The sequence below is a fragment of the Pelecanus crispus genome, chromosome Z (assembly GCF_030463565.1).
Source record: "Pelecanus crispus isolate bPelCri1 chromosome Z, bPelCri1.pri, whole genome shotgun sequence".
Taxonomy (NCBI): Eukaryota; Metazoa; Chordata; class Aves; order Pelecaniformes; family Pelecanidae; genus Pelecanus; species Pelecanus crispus.
The window spans coordinates 11,080,646-11,100,048 of NC_134676.1; the positions used below are offsets into that span (position 1 = coordinate 11,080,646).

Sequence of the window (19,403 nt, forward strand, 5' to 3'; positions counted from 1 at the left end):
CTCTCTAAAAGCACAGCATCTATTCTGAGCTACTATGTTAGTCTCCCCTCCATACAGGGTGGAGACAGTGCAGTCCTTCTGGGCTGAATCCCCTCATCCTGACCATCCTGTGTTTGAGATAGGAAGGGATGAGTCAGCTCTGGAGGTCCTGGACTACACAGGGATCCTTGAAGAATCCCCTAAGCATCCTACTGCACCTGCTTTTGGCTCTGAAGCTGGGCCCTCAGTTTGGAAAAGGCACTTGCTCTGCATTTAAGGATTGCTGTGTTTCTAGGCTAGTAACTGCTGAACAATTTGTTTGTGAGCAGGTTTGCATTGCCACATGGGTTGCAAGAGACCAGCTAAAGCAGTACACTGCAGAACTCCCAGGGGCTTTGGGATTATTTGTTAGTGTTAATGGGAAATGCATTTTCAAAGATTTGTCTTGAATATTTAACAATCTATTTAAATGTTAAAAACACAGACAGTATTACAGGGTTGAAATGACCTTAACAATTCCTTTGAGGACTACATTTTATTAACGTTTAAGACATAACATTTAAGACAGCTGCCTTTGCAGAAAGTTATCTGTAACTATGTGCTTCTGAGCCTTGTCTGCTTGTTCCTGTTTCTTGTCTGATGATTGCTGTGGGTGTCCCTGCTGGTCAACAGCCCCAGGTTGCTCTGGCACTCAGCAGGCATCCCATCTTATGCTCAAGGACCCTGCTGAAATTTTCTTTCACCACCATACGAATTGTCTTTCTTGCATGATGTTGCATCTGCCTCAGGAGCAGAAGCCAGAAAATCTCAAGGAGTCACATCCTGTTGTGGTTGACACTTGTTTTAAACACAGTTCACAATGTTGCTTGATTCAGGGCTTTTGAAGTTAAGAGAATCCTTCTGTGCCTGGCAGAAGATTTCTTCCCAAATCACATTCTTTGCTATTGGCTTTACAGAAGTGAGCCTGCTAAATGGCTTCTGAGCTAAGGATGAAAAGGGCACAGGGACGTGTGATGTGGTATGTCCTCTCTTTTATGCATGGGAAACCATTTATATTTTTGGGAATACTAAATAAACAGAAAAGATCTGTTCTTCCCCAATAGGAGGCAGGCCTGGTCCTCACAACTCTTGCAGTTGCACCAGGCATTTTAAATTCTTACCAAAGTGAATTCTGGGCCAATCTGTTCTTCCAGTTCCCTTCCAGTTCTTCCAGTTCCCTTTTCCCTTTCTCTGTGTTGGCTTTTCAAATTGCAGGTCTTGGGAATAGGCACAGCTTGGAAAGTGTTTGCAGAAGGGGTGGCTCTAATTTCTTTTGGGAGCTTCTGGCTAATATATCACTTCTGAAAATGCTGGCAGTGTGTGTGTGTACCATAGGCAGGGAGTGTGTGCTGACCAGATGAACCAATGCTCTGTCTGACAGACCTTTCTTCTGTTAACAGGCTGTGGGACATCGTTTGATTTTCACAAAAAGATAGACTATTTGTTTCTCGTTGGTACTGAAGAGGGAAAGATCTATAAGGTAAGAACGGTTTCTTTGTCCCTTGTTTTACATCCCCTAACCCATGCTTGTCTTTCAGGTTCATCATCTTAACTGTTTGCTCAGGCAGTAACAAAGTACAACTTCAGAGCCTGGTCTGCCCTTGGATCCCTGTGGTGAGCCTGAGACCAGCACAGAGCCACAGAGGGTCGCAGGGAGCTCTCTGCACAGACCCAATTAAGACCTTATTTTGCAGAAACGTTTTTCATGCAAACTGCATCCCAGAATGCTTTGCAGATTGCAGCTGTGCAAGTGAGGCACTAACTATGATCAGAGCACAAGTTAAAAGGCATTGATCCTCTGTCCTCATGGCTATGGGGAAATGCCAGGAAAAATCTCATCTCTTTTCCTTTTTAGATCTGTTATCCTGTAAGAAGTGAGGCTAATGAAGCCTTGTTTCCTATGGATTGGTGTCCTGCAGCCCTTCCCTTCCACAATTACATCCCACATCTTTTCCCCAGTCCTGCTTTTTCCTTGCCCTCCTATCTCCGGTTCCTCATTATCTGCTCTGATCTTTTCTCCCTCTGATCACCCCCATGCTGTCTCCAAGCTCAGTGATCCCACCTCCATGCTGTAACCCTTGGCTCCTGCAGACAGTGCTGGCTACCTCCCCTCCAGTGCCCTCCTGCAGCCTGACCTGCCGTCTCCTGGTGCCCAGTGCCAGCTGGGAGCTGTCCGCCAGCTCCAGCCATGTGGTGAGGGAAGCAGCCAAGCTTTGCTTGCCCTTCCCGGCACGGGGGCACTGCCCAGATATTTGCACTCCATGGCCATCCCTTTTTATAGAGTGTGTGAGACCTTAATATCACCAAGTCCCATGTGCAGCCAGCTTTGGCTGAAATTTCCAGTGAGGTCAAAAGTTGTTTGGGAGGAGAGACAAGCAGACAGCAGGACACAGATGTGTTTTCTTAAGAAATCAAGCTCAAAGTAAGCAGTTTTGTGGTCTGCTGTATTTAGCCTTGAAAATGAAGCCAGTAGCTGCTTACTCATATAACTTTTGTTTGCACAGCATTCCTCTGAGCTGGCTTTGGGGCTTTGTTACTATTGTAGCCACAGCCCTTCAGTGTGGGGAGCAGACCATCAGCAGGAGGCTGACATGCAGAGCAGATCCATCCAGACATCCCTAGAGGATGCTGTAAGCTCCTTCCCCATGTCCTGCCTGCAAAAGGGAAACAAAACAGAGAAAAAGAACCCAAAGGAAATAGTATTCTGAAATCAATATCAATCATTTAGGCAAGACAGACTTAACAAATACGTATCCCTTCCAGAGGGATGATGCTGATTGAAATCTCGCCCTCCACCAAGGCACTATCTAGGGAGGATTTCTGAGTAATGCTCACTTGCATTGGACAAGACAGGTGCAGAAGGGAGGCGGGAGAAGTGTGGGGGCTGGGCTGATGGGCAGAGAGGTAGGTGCAATGGCTTTTTGTTGATGCTTTCAGGATACAAAGCATCTGTTCAGTCATGGACAGATGTTCCAAGTTGGCTGGTCACCCACAGGAGTTGGTACTCTGGGTATTGTACTCCACATTGTTTGGGTACTGCTGTGTCTAGTTCTGATCAAAAAGCAGTGAGGTAACACATGTTTTAACTTCCTTTATGCTTAGGTGAGTGACGGATGTCAGTAAATAGGACAATGGATGTCAGTGTTAGGTGGGGGCCATCAGTTACTCTTCAAGAGAAAAGTTCAGGCTGGCGTCCTGGCTGAGTTACACAACAAAGGAAATCCTTCATGCAGGAGGACTGAAAAGGAACAGAATTTGGCAGCATTTGCATTGACAAAGCTGTAGGTGTTCCTGCCTTGGATGATCTTCAGTGAAACTAGAACTAGGATGGTGTTTTAACATAAGGAGTGATCCCAGCCATGAAGCCACACGGATATTTTAACCACCTCTTGGGTGGACAAATGCAGAGAGATACTGTTATACGGGATCTTATCTTTTATTGGTGCTAAGGCTGATTTCAGGGTTACTGGTAAGCAACAAAACATTCCTGCATTGGTGAGCCTTAGCGAAAAGTGGGACCACTCTTACATTGTGCAACACTGCCCTATACAACTCAGGTGTTCCCATGGGCAGGAAGAGACGATCTTCTGTCAGATTTTATGGGCTAACACAGGGAAGAGAAATCTGGTGTCTAGCACAAGCAGGCCTCCATAGTATCAACAAAACCAGGGGGAAGAGTGCTTGCGCCCTTAATGTCCCCCGAGAGTTTGCTACAAGCAGTTTCAAAAGTTTTGGGATCAGCTGCTGCTCCAGACATTTCTCAAGGACTACCATACAACCTTCATCACACCCTTATTGAAACACTGCATGTTTGAACCCATTACTGGAGCTACCTGTGGACTGCCTCCCAGAGCCTTGCTCTGCTTGGATGCTGAGGACAGTGACAGTCCCGCAGCTGTTTGAGCAGCTCTTGGGTTCTGTGGCTGCACTGAGCAGGAGTGAGCTGCTTGGGTCTCTGTGCTGCACTTGTCCTTGCTGCTGCACGTTGAGTGAGAGGGACAGGCTCCTCACCTGCTGTATGAGTCAGGGATCAAACATGGGCTGCTCTCCATGTGAATTTTAGGTTATTTTTTAAATAAATTGAAAAGTGAATTTCACAGAGGCATTTTTTTCAGAGACCAGGCATGCCCACAAATAGCATGATAATATGTTAATTCTTTAGCTGCAGAACAATTATGCTGAATTTTTAAATATGGCTTAGTTAATAGTGTTTCTGAAGCCAAGAAATCATTATCTTAATTACACACAGACTTATCTATTGCCCTTTTACGTAGAGGACAAACTGTTTCTGCATTAATATGATTCTGTAATGCAAAACTGCCTCTTTGCATATCTTAATTGCTGTTTAGGAATTGTTCAGCTTTGGTATCAAAAAGCATGGTCTTGGAGATTCATACTGAGACATTATTGTGGCTTCAACTCTTTGGTCAGAATTACTTCTTAATAAACACAGCTTCAACAGAAAAATTGTGATGAGATTTGAACATATTCATGTAAGAGAGAGGTTTTTTTCAGTCTTAGGCAGTTTTCTTGAGAGTGTAATAAATGAATATAATAAAACTCAGTGCAAGACTGTATAGAAGGAAAAGGTTACTCTAATTTTAAACAAAACTAATTTCACTCATACTCATTCTATCATACTAAGCACCAGGACATTTGTATCTGTGTGGTCAGGACAGGATTTCTTGTTGTTATACAGATGACAAAGGATGCTGGCTGTTGAATCCTTATTACATCTCTTGGGTTTTCCTTAAATGATGATGACAAAATGGTTTCTGGACAGGCTCCAACTTCCAGTGACCCTTTAGTAATGGAGAGATCATTTGCCTCGGTGTCTAGTCTTGCTTTCTCTTAGGCAAAGTTGTTTTCCCTGTCTGGATATTTTATAGCTTCAGTTCTGTTCCTCATCTTCCCACCACCTTATCTTTGGGACTTCTGTTTGTTCTGTGCAGTTATCTTGTCACTTGACTGACTGCATTTGCCTTCAATTAACACAGGTTCGTTCTTTTACCATTTCATGTTGTTTCTCCCGATGCATTCACATGACTGTTTCCATTTGTAAGCCTTTCTACAAATCTTAGCATTCCCATTACAGATCTCTACAAGAAGGCACTGAGCAAAAACCAAGGAGACCCTCTGATGTTGCTGGTCACAGCTGGCCACAACAACACAGGACATGTTTGTGTCGGTAGTTTCTGAAGAGCAGCTGGGTGTCCTGATCTGCCTGGGAGTGCCAGTGATGGGCAGTGCTCTTTCTGTTGCCAGATACAAACCTCCTTTGAAAAAGATTATTTTTTGGATTACTATATTGCCTAAAGTCTCAATGTTTCTGTTAGTGAACTAAAGAAACCCTCCACATTATAAGGACACTAATAACCATACATTCACCATGGATGCGGAGGAGTTTTGTGTCAGGGTAATGTCTAGTGTAAACTGAAGTGCTGTTAATGAAGATTATTCATAAGTTTTGTGTCCTTGGAGTTCTCTTTTCTTCCCAGTATTCCTTCCCTATGTTTTGTAGCCCTGTCACCAATCATCTTCATACTGGTTTCCTGTATTGCCATAGACTCATTCTTGCTTTCCTGTCTTATCATAAAAATACCATTTACTATTCACACACATCTACCACCATTTAAGTAGGAGAAAAACACTCTCAGCAAATTGGAGTAGTACTCTAGAAGATCAGACAGGCTGCACAAATGCCTGCTCCCTGAATCTTCTCATCCTCTTCAAAGCTGTCTTGTCAGGAGTTAGGCGTCACATTTTCCAGTGGTTTTGTTTTCATCCTGACATGTGTCTAATAACTGTAGGGGTTTTAAAGTGAATAGTAGGGGAAGACTTTGCCAGCAGTTATAGTTAGCTCAGAAACACTTCTATTTGTTAAAGTCATACTTCTTTCTGAGCTTTTTCTCAAGTTTGTGGTGTTTCTTCAAAATGCATCTTGGGAAGAACATGGCCCTGTCTTGCACATCAGAGACAATACCAAAGGTTGGGGTGAACACGGTGTGCGGCTGGCAGGCACTGCCAGAGCACAGTGTATGGCCTTAGGCTAAAGCAGGCACACAGGGGTCATTTCTCACAAGGGACACAGCGGGGCATCTGCCCTACAGAACCGTTTTGCTGGTGATTTCATGGGAAAACTGCAGATCCCTTTCCTGTCAGGGCCTGGGCCTCAGCTCTGGGCCAGACTTGCAGACTGCAAAGCCAGTGCTGTGGATCAGCACATTGCAGAGCATGACGGGCGTCTCGTACCAGTGCCCGCAGAGCTGCACTGGTCAAGGGCTCAGCCCCAACAAGGCTTTAAAAACACAGCGCTGAGCATTACTCTTGGATGTTGACTGAGTTCTGTTGGATGCAGACAAATCTGGTTAGGATCTCACTCTTCAAAGTCCTCAGGTATTAGGGACCTTCAATCCACATACTTGGAAAGACAGACGGATAAAGCAGCTTCTCTCTTGTGTTAATTACTCGTGACCTATTCTGTCTGTTCCCAGCAATGTGACTTTCAAAACAAGCCAAGTACTAATTTTCCTGGTGGCTGAACATTAAGAATTATGAAGTAAAGTTATGAAACATGCCATTAAAGGAGATTTCAGTCCCATAATTACAGACAGGGACAGTAACTCAGAGGCAGAGTATGCACCAAACTATTAACAAGCTATAGGCACTGTCAGTAAATCTCAGTGGGACATAAGCCACTTTCTTGTTTCCCTTTCCTACCACAGCAAGCCTCCCAGGGATGTAGGAGCTGCTGCTGTGTGAATAGTTTAGCACCCTCAATCCAGGACCTGTGCTAGTGCACAAAGGCATCAGAAGAAAACAGGTCTGAGTACCCAGACAGTGAGTGTCATGTGTAATAAACAGTTAAGCCTTATGATTAGTTAGAGCTTTGGTTTGCAAGAATTAAAGTCACTTCAGTAACACTTCAGCAATCCTGCTGCTTGGGCCGATGATGTGTTGCTGCGTTCATTAGGGAGTAATGAAAGATGATGAAAAGTGCTTGTAGAGACAGTACTAAGGCAAACCAACAGAAAATCTTGACACCAATCCCAACCTGCTGTGTGGATACAGCTTGTGTGTGAGAACACAACCAAGAGGCCATTACTTGTGAGATGAGGTCCTTGTTGCTAATGAAGGAAGCCTTCAGTCCCCTCAGAGGGGATCAGGTTTGGAGAGGATAACCTCATTTTTCTGTGTACACAGAACTGACAGGATCTGGATTGAGTCCCATATTCTGCTTGTGCAGGCAAGCAGATTGTCATTTCTCCCCCCCTTCATGAGCTCATATGCAAAGTGACTTTTCCAAGGTTCCCAAATATTTTGCAGCTCTTGCACACATCTTACATTTTGCCATTCAGTAGCACCTGCAGCTGTGATGCTGCTGGCCTGACCCTCACGTGCATGTGCAGGGTTTGCCCAGTTCACAGGCTGCTTTTGGCTGGGGTACAGCGTGGGCCACCTGCCCGTCAGGGACATGCCTGAGTGCTGGCCAACCTCTCATGGTTCTCAGACCCCTCCGGGAAGTCACGAGTGGCACAAGAGAAAGAGCTGCAGAGCCGTGTGATGGGGCAGGCTCTCAGAGCAGGTTGTTGCAGGGTGATGGCAGGGAAGGGACTTTTGGCATGTTCCCAAAATCCTTAGAGCCAAAGGGTCTGATAGGTCATTCTTGTGCTGGGAGCACCATTACTGGAGGTTTTAATTGTGACACTTCAAATGCACATAGTGCTGTGTGCTCCAGAGCAACAGAAGAGCTGTTTTCCCCTGCCTTTCCCGAGAGTCTTTTACGGAGGCTCAGCAGGACCCAAGGCTGGCAGGAAGGTGATGGAGCTCCTGCAATGGAGAATGGGCTCTGGAGCCTGGTTCTGGCTGTAAATCCAACCAGACAACTTCAATTCCTACTTCTGTGTATTGCAGAGGGTAGCTTGATGTTGCCTGCAAGTGGGGTGAAACAGCATGTGCTAAATTATTTAGTTTCTGCAGCACCTCTGGGTACCAGCCCACCTCTTCCCAGTCAGCCCAGAAGAGCCTGGGAGGCCAAGTATTCAGAGGTATCTTTCTGCAAGAATATGAGCTCCAGAAGAAGGTCTAGCTCTGATTACTGACTAGTTCTTTCCATTGCAGTGTTCAAAATGCTATTCAAGCCAGTTTCTGGATGTGTTTGAAGCCCATCACATGGCTGTGGACTCAGTCAGCTGGAATCCCTACCACTTGAAAGTCTTCATTTCCTGCAGCTCTGACTGGACAGTCAAGATCTGGGATCACACCATCAAGTACGTCCTGCTGGGTCCAGGCATGGGCAGGGAGGTCCAGCCTAACATGCCAGCTGCACATGTCGACTCTGCTCATACCTCAGTCTCAGTTTCCATCTTAGGTGTTGATATTGCTAACTGCTCTCTTGTCTCGGTTTTGGGGGCTGATGACTCACATTTGTACTCTCCAGGTATGGGGTATAAGATTTAGCATCAGCTGCCCCCGGAACTTGCCCAGCAGTGCAGCTCAGCACAAAGCCTGACTGCTTCACTTTGAACCTGGCTTTTTTCAGGCAGGACCTACTGTGGCAGGGTTATTCTTCTGGAGCAATGCTATAGAGAAATGTCAGAAGCTGGCTTATGGCCTCAAGGGGCCAGACACCTCCTAAGAGCCAGAGAAGAAAAAAAAAAAAAATTAGAACATTTAAAAATACATAATGAAGTTCAGAGCTAGTGGTTGAGGAATGTCTGGTTTCAATCAGGAAATTGATTTTGTTGTAAATCCGTCAGAGTCAAATATTTCCTGTTGCCAATACTGCTCTAATATTCAATGTTGTTGTCAGAAGTCCAGAGAGGGAAAATCACTTTTTCCCATATGATTATTAACCAGAGAGATTCCATCCTGATGTGTGTGTTGGGGGGAAGCTTTCAAAGTGCTTTCAGAAAGAAAGAAGCATGCTACCCTTCTTCTCATCACAGCAGGACCAATCCCAACCCATTTGGGTTGTTTTGCCTTTGGCTCAGACCCTGGCTGGCTTCTGACATAGAGAAATACCACATCTCCCACTTTTGCAGCTGGCCTTAAACAACACAGGCTGCAGCATCACAGTGTTTATAGCTCAATGTTTTGCTTCCAGAGTGGCATGTGTTTAAATGATTTCTTCTCCCTGGGTCTTTTTTTACAGGACTCCGATGTTTATTTATGACCTGAATTCTGCTGTAGGGGACGTTGCATGGTCCCCTTACTCCTCCACCGTCTTTGCTGCAGTCACCACTGATGGCAAGGTGAGAGGCTGGGAGCAGCACTGCTCTGATTTGAGCTGAGAGGAAGTCAAGGGAGATTAGGGTTGAGTGTGGGGATGGGTCAGCCCAATCTGGGCCAAGCATGTCAGGGAGCTGCAGATCCCCCATCACCAGAAATCCACCACAGCGACAGGCTGAGCTGGCTGTAGCTTGCCTGAGCTGCTTGCCTCAGGATGGCAAGATCATTTGGGTAACTCGAGGCCCTAAAACTTTTAATTCCTTTTTGGTCAGTCTTATTACAGAGGACACAGAAGTCATAAAGCAACAGAGGTTAAGAAACCTGGGCAGCAGCATTTCTTAATCATTCTCCCCCTAAGGTCTACCACACCCCTACAAGCAACAAAGCCAGAAATCTCTCAGCTGTAGCTCAATCATGCAAACAGCTGATGTTAAATCACAAGTTGGAGGGCTTTTAGCAGATGCTGAGGATCAGCTGCACATCTCACTGCAGCCTTGACAAACCTATCAGAAATCCATGTGGGCCCTCTCCTCTAAGCACAGGTGCTTCTTGGGGGTCAAGGACCCCCCACCCACCCCAAATAAGCAAGTCAAACCTCCCTGAAGTCCTAGTTTGCTCCTCTTACTCCAGGAATGGAGGTACTCAGAGGGCAGTGAGGAAAGCAGGGGGCAGGGAACAGGCTGCTTTTTCCTATGCTTTCCTGCCCTTGGCGTGCATATCCCTGGGTACAAATTGCTCACTCCTTCTCAACGCCGCTCCTGCTGCATTAAGGTAGGTGTTGCAAATGCATGCAAGTCCCCGCTTGCTCTTGTGTTGACCACATCAGTGCAGGTGTGCAGCTTGCATGTGCCAGGAGAAAAACACTTAACTCCTATGTGAAATCAATTTATTAACAAGTGCATCCCTGTGGATGGAGAGATGACGCTCCAGATCAGAGCACCCCTAGTGCAAGCTGACATTGGGGCATTGGTTCTGAACCTCCAAGGTATAGAGAAGCAATAGAATAAAGTGGTTATATACTTATATTGATATTAAAAAATCAATTACAGCAATATGCCTAGGGTCAGCCAATGGAAATTTGTTCCAGTAAAATAAAATCAACATTTTCCCACTGTGTAAGGCTGTATTGAAGAGTAATGATTTGGTAATGAAGTACTTAGACCAGTCCTAATATTGAGATGATGGTAGTTATATTTTTTCCCCTAGCCATCCATCCTAGTAGCTCAGATGGTTAATTTGGGTCTGGCAAGTAGCCAGGGCACGTAGCTATCCATCAACACTGGTTTTGTACTGTAAGACCACATTGCTCTGTCACCATGGGCTGTGTGTTTTGCTGGTATAAATTGGAAAGTCTGTGCAGTTTGGCCAAATTACTCTAGCAAAAAGATGCCCTTTATCTATCTCTATCATTGAGTTGATGCCTTGGCAACTTTATTGCAGTTTAACCTTTATGTTATAGCAAAAAATTCATTTCACTGATACACTGGCTCAGGCTGTGACTTTGTCTCTCCAAAGCTAAGCAATAGAAATCTCTTCACTGGGGCACCTCTTCTCCCTGGGAAGCTCAGGATGCCACAGTCTGCAGAAAGCCATGTTGATGCTTTTCCCTCACAGGCAGGGTCAGTATTGGGCCCTTTGTTCATTAATCTGTCTGTCCCCATTCTCCCATATACCAAATGAAGTTGTGTGCGCCCTCAAACCTGGCAAGGGTCCTGTTGACACTCGCATCTTCAATTGAGTGAGCAGTGCAGAGAACTGTGGGTGCCCCAGCTCTGTCCTGGCACCTAACTGTGGAGGAAGAGGATGGAGATGTCTGCAGGCAGTGGTACAGCCTGGGCAGCATAAGCAGATGGAGGGTAAACACTGGGTGTACTTAGATTTCTTATTCATGTGGTCAAGTTTCTGCAGTCACAGCTCATCCCTAGGGAGGTTTCGTGCTACTCACTTAGGCCAGGTTCTTTGTCAGAGCTTTACCTGCTGCAGAGAAGCTCCTATGGACTTGGCAAGAGTTTGTGCAATGGGGTCTTTCCATCCCACCCCTAGCTTGTCCTAGCCACTGCTGCAGTGATTCCAGTTGTGTTGTTGAGAGTCACATTAGCTGCAGTGTCCATGGGCCTGGCATTTGTATGAGGCTATGGATAAGACAGAAGACTGTCTGACTCGGCAGTACTGTACTCAGGGTATCTCACCTTGGCTATCCTACCTTGGATCTAATTCACTAATCCTAATTAGATGCTAGTCTAGTAGGATCTAATTCTGCTTTATGCCTTTAATCCCAAACTCTGAGAAGAGTGGCCATCAGCCAGGAGCAGCCAGAATTGGGCTGCCTAGCAGGAAAGGTCCAAGCAAGAGCTGCCTTCCCATTGCAGTAGGCTGGCCAGGACTAATGCTGATAAAAATCCCGGGCCTCTGTGTTAACCACTAACCATGTTGGTTGCAGCAGGGTGTGTCTGAGACATGGTTTAGTTTCTGTTTTGAACAGAACTTTCTAGATCTGCAGTGGATGTGGAATAAATAGTTGTTTACAGCCTTTTCGTTCCTGGACATATTCCACTTTGTAGCAGAGTGCACTTCTTGGGAATAACTCAGCACCTTGCAAAGGGCAGTCTCCATTAATGCTGGGAAAAAATCTACATTAACAGGATACAGAAAGCTACAGGACGTGCAGCCAGAAAATAAAACATTAAAGGCCTCCTGTTCATAAACAGCCTCTAGCTTTTCATCTGCACATAATTATGCCTGCAAAACTTGAAGGTTGCCTGGAGGTGGTTTTAAAATCAGGCCCAAATTGCAGTCTTAAAGGGATACCTGACATATTTTGAAAAACACATATCTTTATTTGAGCTGATGCTATGTGTCCAAAATGTGTGTATCAGCCCCCTAACTCCTTAGACGGACTTGGAAATTGGGACATTTTAGAATCTAATAATCTCTCAATCCCCATGAATCCAGAAGGTGGGGATTTAAGAAAAGCTGTAAATATCAGGGGCATTATGATAAAATTTGTGTGTTGGCAGCTGGGCATCTGCTTCGGACAGCACCACCTCTCCATAAACCATGTTTTGCTGCTGGTGCAGTGGATACTGACTGCTACTATTGCTCTTTATCATGTTCTGGGTAATTTCCTTAGTCTCCTGCTCTGCCTGATGGCCGTTTTATTTCAAAATGAGCATAAATGATTTGCAATGAAAATTGAAATAAAATAAAATGATCACTGAGACGTGCACATCCGTGCCAACACTGCCTGGAAAAAACCTTCCAATTCTATAACTAGGTGCCTAAATAAGTGGCCTGATTTTAAAAGGACTGGACAGCCAGCTGCTTTTGTGGAAGCTAGTCTCTGCTTGATGTGCTCAGAGTGGTTGCTATAGAGCATTCAGCTTTGCTTTCAATCAGTGTGCTAAGTCCACTGCAGTTGTGCTCTGTGATTGCATTTCAGATGACACTTATATTCCTTGAAGACTCCACAGTGGTTCCTAAAACAGACAAGTGGAGAGATCTGTTATTTCTAAACATGAGTCCTGCAGCAGAGTTGGCTGGCAGCAGCTCTGTGGTCCCTCCAAGCCATCTCCTACAGGGACCTGGGTGCAGATACTGATGTAATTAGCACTGAAATAAAATTAGGTTAGAGAACACCTAGCTTAGTTTAGGTTGTAAATAGTAAAAGCCTGACACGAAGAAAAAGGCTAGCTGGGATCAGAGACCTGCTTTGGAAATAAAAAAAATGTGGAGGTGGATTTGGATGCCTGGACTCCTACATTTATGGTGCAAGAAATCTGAGGATGTTGGTCAGCTCATCGTAAGGACAGAGGGCAGAGAAACGGGGAGGGGTGGAATTCAATCTCCGTGGCATTCAGCAGCATTTGTCTTTGGGAGTTTTTTTTAAGCCCATCTCAAACATATGTTTAAAGCATAAAATAATTTGAAACATGTAAAAGCAGGAATCATACCTGAAATTTCCTTCTTGGGCTTCTTTTCCTTACTTAAGGAAAGTAAGTAAAGGGCACTGGCAAGTTGTGCTGTACAGGGGCAATGCTGCAAACCTCCACATCTGGCTCACTCTGGGCACGCAGATGTTTTCTTGTGCTGAATTAATGCATGAACCATTACCGCTGTTAAAAAAGCCAAAGACACCCACAGCATAAGTGTCCCCAGATGGCTGGATCCCAGGCTGTGGGCCACAGCTGCCCCATGCAATGGGGCACCATTACATGGCAGTAATGGTGTGGTCAAGCTGGGCTTGTTCAGCCTGGAGAAGGAACCCAGCAGCAGCCTGCCAGTGCCTACAAGGAGGTTATCAAGAAGTTAGAGCCAAGCTCTTCACAGCAGTGCATGAAGAGACGATGAGACATAACAGCTGAAATGAGTTGAAATGAGAGGTTTGGACTGGATTTAAGGAAAAACTTTCACTGTGAAGGCAGTCAAGTAATGGAACAGCTTTCCCAGAGAGGCTGTGCCATCTCTGTCTGTGGAGGTTTTCAAGACCAGTTGGGTAGAGCCCTGAGCAACTGCATCTGACCTCAGAGCTGACCCTGCTTTGGGCAGGAGGTTTGAGTAGAGACTTCTGGGAGTCTCTTCCAACCTGAATTACCTTCTAACCTTGTGACACTATGAAATGTCCTTGAGTGAGGAGGAGGATCACAGGGGTTTTACAACAGGCTCGGGAGCATGCAGTAAGCACAAGTCCATTTGCTCTCATGTTTTTGTGGTCTGTGTCCTTCATGACTAATGCAGCAAGAGCAAAGTGATGTTATAGCCATCTTTAGTAAATATTGATAGCGTCAAGATAAATGCCATCCAAGTGTGCACTCTGCAGAGAAAGCTGCTCAGACGTGTGCTCCAGGGCTTTTCCCCATTACTGAAGCTGTTGACCTTTCAAGATGTGAAATACTTGAAATGACCCAAACCTTCAGGAAATTAGCTAATGCTTTGTGCTGCTCAGGAAGTGAGTGTGCCCTTTCCTACTTATATAAACATATTTTACTGAACAACTCTTTCGTATGAGAAGTCTTGAAGACCAGGTTCCTGTTGTATCTCACTTACAGGATAAGATGCCAAAGAAACGCCTGTTGTCTTGTTACCCGTCCTTTCCCAGCTAGGAGAGAAACACATCTTTAGTGCTGGCATGTGTATGTGTTCGTAGAGCAATTTGCAGACACTTGCTGCCCATTTAGCATTGACTGGCAGCAAAAGCCAATCTCTGTCTTTAAAAGCATGAATGATTTTGCAGGTAAGAGGCTTGCTAAACCTTCCAGGTTTGCAAATATTTCACTGGGTATTTTGGACCTAATCATGCCTCTCTTCGTAGGGCATGAATCAGGGGTGCCAGCAGACCTGTCAGCATCAGTCAATGCTTTTGCCCAGGAGAGTCAGGACTGTGAACCCCTCACAGCTACAGATGTCCCTGCTGCATCTGAGTCTTTCCTCCTACCCTACTGCAGTAGCCCATTGGGTTTGTCCATGTCTTGTGGGGCCACCACTAGCTCTGCAGGGCTGGGATGAAGCATCTCCTGGCTCTGTGCACCATGGTCGGGGCAATTGCTGGGGTGTGAAAACACTAAATGAGTGCAGGTCCCTTTGCTGTCACCCAGAAGGACCTCTGAGTAGGCTGAAGTGGGCAGGGGGTTTCTTAAAATGGCTTTGAAATTGCATTCACAGTGGAAGTGGTTGTTTTCCCGTAAAACTGTTCATTTTCTTCTGCCAAAAAGCCTAAAAGGTTCTTTCTTATTCCCTGCTGAATCTTTGAGATTGATGTGGACTGCTGGGCAGACTTATGTCTGCTTTAAAACAAGGGCTGGTGGCATGTCAAAGCTCAATGAGTTAGATGGGCAAAGTCCCTGGAATTAATGCTGCCTCCACTTTGTGCCAGTCGGGCTGTCCTCCCTTCTCCTCCCCTGGCCATGAGGCTCTCTGTGCACTGGCATTTCTCTCCCCTAGCAGCTGCTTTTAGGGAATGAAGCTGGCCTGGAAGACTTTGGTTTGTCCCTGCAGGGTCTGAGCCCTCACCTCTACTCCTCTGCAGCTCCCATCCCATCGTAGGGTGCTCTGGTGTGCTCTAAGCCTCAGATGTGCATCTGGCACCTCCAGACACCACTGCTCACTCACATCCCTTAGCTACTGAGCACGTGAAGTGACTTTGTTAGCCCAGTAGTTGGTTTCCATGCAAAGTCAAACATAAATTTAAAACCCTTTTGTCAGTGGCTTTGCAGGAATTGTTTCTTACACCAATGCTCACAGGCCAGTTTTTCATTACTAGACCTATTGCTCTTTCAGTTTATGAAATACAGCATTTTGATGAAATCTACCTGCTGAGATTAACCAGTTCGTTCAGCCACACAGGAACCAAGTTTGCCTTTTTCTGCTTGCATGGACATATGTGAGTGAAAAAATTACTTGGGGAGCATCTCCAAAGATTTTGTTGATTCACCTGTTAGACTTTGCATAAAAACCTACTGGGGGCACAGAGCCCATCAGGGGTATCTGTGAGAGTTTAGAAAGCTGCTCCTAGGTGCCTCTCTGGACTTCATTGTTGGCCACCACTAAGAATGGCCCCTCAGTTAGGTTTCAATTTGCAAGTGGGGACAGTTGGCATTAGGGCCACTGAAAGCCTCCAGCTGTCTAGCCCATCCTGCTGTACAGAGACAGCAGATCCTGAACCTTGATGTTTATTGTTTGGCGTTTTATAATTACTGGAAAGCTGTGCTGGTTTGTTTTCAGTGCCAGTCACCAAACCGTGACAGTTCAATATGTGACTTATGAACAGCTTTGCTGGCCTGCCGCGGGGCTGCAGGTGGCAGAGAGCAGTGACTGTGTCTCCCATCAGTCTCGATGCTGCCCTTGCTTGTGCAACTGCCTGCCTTCACCCATGCCACAGCCTCCAGCGCTGACTCTCCGCAGCGGGGCATAGCCAGGACCCTGCCAATGTGTGAAGAGATGGAGCTTGGTCCTAGAGTATGAGGACATATTTTCAGCCTGACATCAGGGGCTGGGCTGTGGGTCATGGTAGAGAGAGCGCAGGGGGATTGGCGCAGCTGGGGTGTATTCACATAGCACAGCCTTGGGAGATTTGCCCTGGGGCACATAAGGGACTGGTTGAAACAGCCCCCCTGTTCTTCCCTGGGTATTTGGGATGGGATGGCAGCGTAGGGAAGTGTCAGAGGACTGGAGGAAAGACTCTTTGCCCAGCATTCAGGAGCATGACAGTACAGGAGAGATTAGGCATCCTAAATATGCTATCCAGAAAGATCCTGGGACAAATCATTGAACGGTCTATTTGCAAGCACTAGTAGATCAAGGAACAGCCAGACTGGTAAGGCTTTAGTAAGGACATATCGCATAAAACTGACCTAATACTATTCTTGAGAGTAACAGGCCTGGTAGATCAGAGGAGGGAGATATAACACATGCTTACAGGTTGACTTCAGGAACACTGTTGGCAAAAGCCTATAAGCAAACTACAAGGCAGGTGAAAAGGTGGATGTAACACAATGGAAGTCATCCTCAGCAGAGTGTGCTGTGCAGCTAGGGACAATTCAGGGAGTGGAGCTGGGGCTGAAACCCAGCAGTAATTGTGGGGGGATTAAGCAGACAAGATTTACACGTACTTTGGTGCCAGAACTGAAATTGTAAATGAGCTCGACAACCTCAGCAGCAATTTGCAATCAGTGAGATGAAATTCAATAAAGACACAAACCAAATGTGCAATATGAAATGAGCACTAGTTGGGGAAGCAGCAGGGCTCTAAGGGAGGCTGAGGCCAGGGACTGCCTGCGCTGCCGTACTCACACTAACACTGTGCTGCTGCGTCAAACCCTGGGAGATGCAGGGGAGAGTCACCCCAGGAGTGCAGCTGGGTCTCACACTGGACTTTGGATGCTGCTTTCTAAGGAAGGGTCATCTCTGCTGTTGCAGAAGGGATTGCAGCACAGCACAGAGGTACCAGCTGCTATCATCAGCCTAGCTATTGCATGAGTCCAGCACAGATTAGTTTCTCTGTTTGACTTTCACCTTTAAGAAGTCATTTGGAAAGTAACATTAAATTTAGTACAAAAGTGAAGAGCAGAAGGAGGCTTTGTGATTCATTCCAAAGCATGCTATTAATGTTAAAGAGGGGGAAAAAAAGTCACGGGCAACATAAGAGAATTGTACTACACCAAACTGAAGTGCAACCAGCTCAGGGGTAGGATGTATCAGCTATTTAGCTCCAGATAACAGCATTCAGAAGTGTGCAGGACCGAGACATGAAGGAGATTATCCTAATCACTGAGAGTCTCAGAGCAGAGCCAGGCTGGCAGAAGTGGTGACTGACAAGGAAGGTAGCTTGAATAAACAAGCACTTTCTGTAAAACAATGTAACAGGGTTTCCAGAAGAGGTCAAATGGTCCTCAGCCTGTCTGAATGAATAGCAGCAGTTCTGCATGCTGAGGTTTTGATTTCTTACTGGCTCGTGGGAGCTGAGTCAAATCAGCTGAGGCTGATACCGTTTTCCTACCATCCCAAACTGGGAGCAACCCAGTTCTTACTGAACGAGGAAAAGCTGAAAGATGCAGCTCTACAGTGAAGCAGCTCCTGCAATTAAGCCAGGTGACACAGAAGTTCTCTTCCCAGCTGTGTCACACACCCTGAAGCAGCTGTCTGGGATGCTGCAGGGCAGAGGGATGTGCTTAGCCCTCTCCTGTACCCTGGGACATGCAGCAAAGCTCACCCAGCTCAGCCCAAAAAGCAGCTTTTACAGATGCCTGCTCATGGTCCTGAGCTCAGAGCTACCTCTGAACATACCTGTAACAGAGCTGGGGTCCATACTTTTGCTAGTAGCATGAAAGTGCTGTGAAAGCCCGTGAATTTCAGGGTCTGTCTGGTGCTGGTATCGGGGCAGCCGAGGACCAACATTCCTGTGTTGTCATCACAGAAGCAGGGAGGCAATGAATGTTTTCTCAGCTGGGTCTCCTTTCCTCCTGCCAAGCCCCTGACTGCCTGGGGTGTCAGAGGGACCAAGCACTGTCTTAAACCCTTGTTTGTAACTCAAAAATATCCTTCTAGAGAAATTCAGCTGTATTGGAGGCTGTTCTGGCCGCAGTGGGAGTATAGAAATCATGCAAAGTAAGGACTCCACCACATGGCAGCCTGGCTTTGGTGCTACCTGGGGCGCCCTGCCTGCCCAATGCCTTTAGGATGCTCCAGCCGCTCTCTTGGTGCTAGACAGGGGCTGGGGGTGGCCTGCCCGCTTGTTAAATATATTACCTGAGAGTTTGAAACAAATCATCTGTGGAGTTTGCAAATGGATGAGGTATCATGATTCAGTCAAGAAAATGAGGTAAATCCATCACAAGGACAGTGAAAGCCAAGCAGTGAAAGAGATGTCAACTGGTAAAGGGCAGCATGATATTAAATTATCCCTCACCTTTTGCTCCTGCACTGATTTTATTCTTTGTTGCCAAGTTACCAGGTACATCTGCCTTGTTCTTACACACATATAAATTTCCCCCTAACCTTGGTTCTTGTTGCCGTCAGGTTGTTTTTCAGCACGCTAGCATTGCCCAGACCACTGCTGGGGAATGAAGGCTTATAAGTCTGGAAGAAAAGGACAGCAAAGGCTGCAGCCACTGCAGACCCAGCGTGTGTTCGAGGCATGCAATAAAGGCAGGGTAGGTCAAATTAGCTCTTCAGCTCCCTTATTCATGGGCCACAAAAGTTAAGTAGTTTGTTCTGCTGGCAGAGAGGTTGGCTGGTCTCAGGTGGTGCTGTTTGGAGGGTCCAGCTCTCTCCCAGATCCCCTGGCATTTCCCTCCCTGGGCTTGCCAGGCTGCTGTGCTGCTGGGCAGGGGATGAAAGCAGAGTATAAGGACTGAGGGGTCCAAGTCACCTCAGAGCTGCTGAGCAGATGAGAGCTGGGGCTAACTTTCAGACTGTAAGTGCAGTTTTGCAGAGCAGGTGGGGAGAAATGAGATGTTCAAAACTCTGAATGTGTTTTGATGCTGGAGCTACAGTAATAGTTTTAGACGTGCACTGTGCTGTGCTTACAGAAAAGCCGTGTGGAGACTTAGTGGGGAAACACTGGATTTTGGGAGGTGGAATACATTTGCATGATTCATAGACAGAGGAGCTGTTGGTCTGGATGCAACTGAGCTGGATTTCTTCTCTGGCTGTTTGAGAGT

The 19,403-nt window shown here is 46.2% G+C and overlaps 1 protein-coding gene across 1 annotated transcript in view; it reads left to right on the forward strand.

The window, feature by feature from the left end:
• Nucleotides 1–19,403, forward strand: part of DNAI1 (dynein axonemal intermediate chain 1) — a 155,002-nt gene that overhangs the window by 100,674 nt on the left and 34,925 nt on the right. The window contains exons 16-18 of the mRNA XM_075726345.1: nucleotides 1,419–1,498; nucleotides 8,140–8,288; nucleotides 9,173–9,272. Of these exons, the coding sequence (XP_075582460.1) occupies nucleotides 1,419–1,498; nucleotides 8,140–8,288; nucleotides 9,173–9,272 (329 nt within the window). The remainder of the gene's footprint in view (nucleotides 1–1,418; nucleotides 1,499–8,139; nucleotides 8,289–9,172; nucleotides 9,273–19,403) is intronic.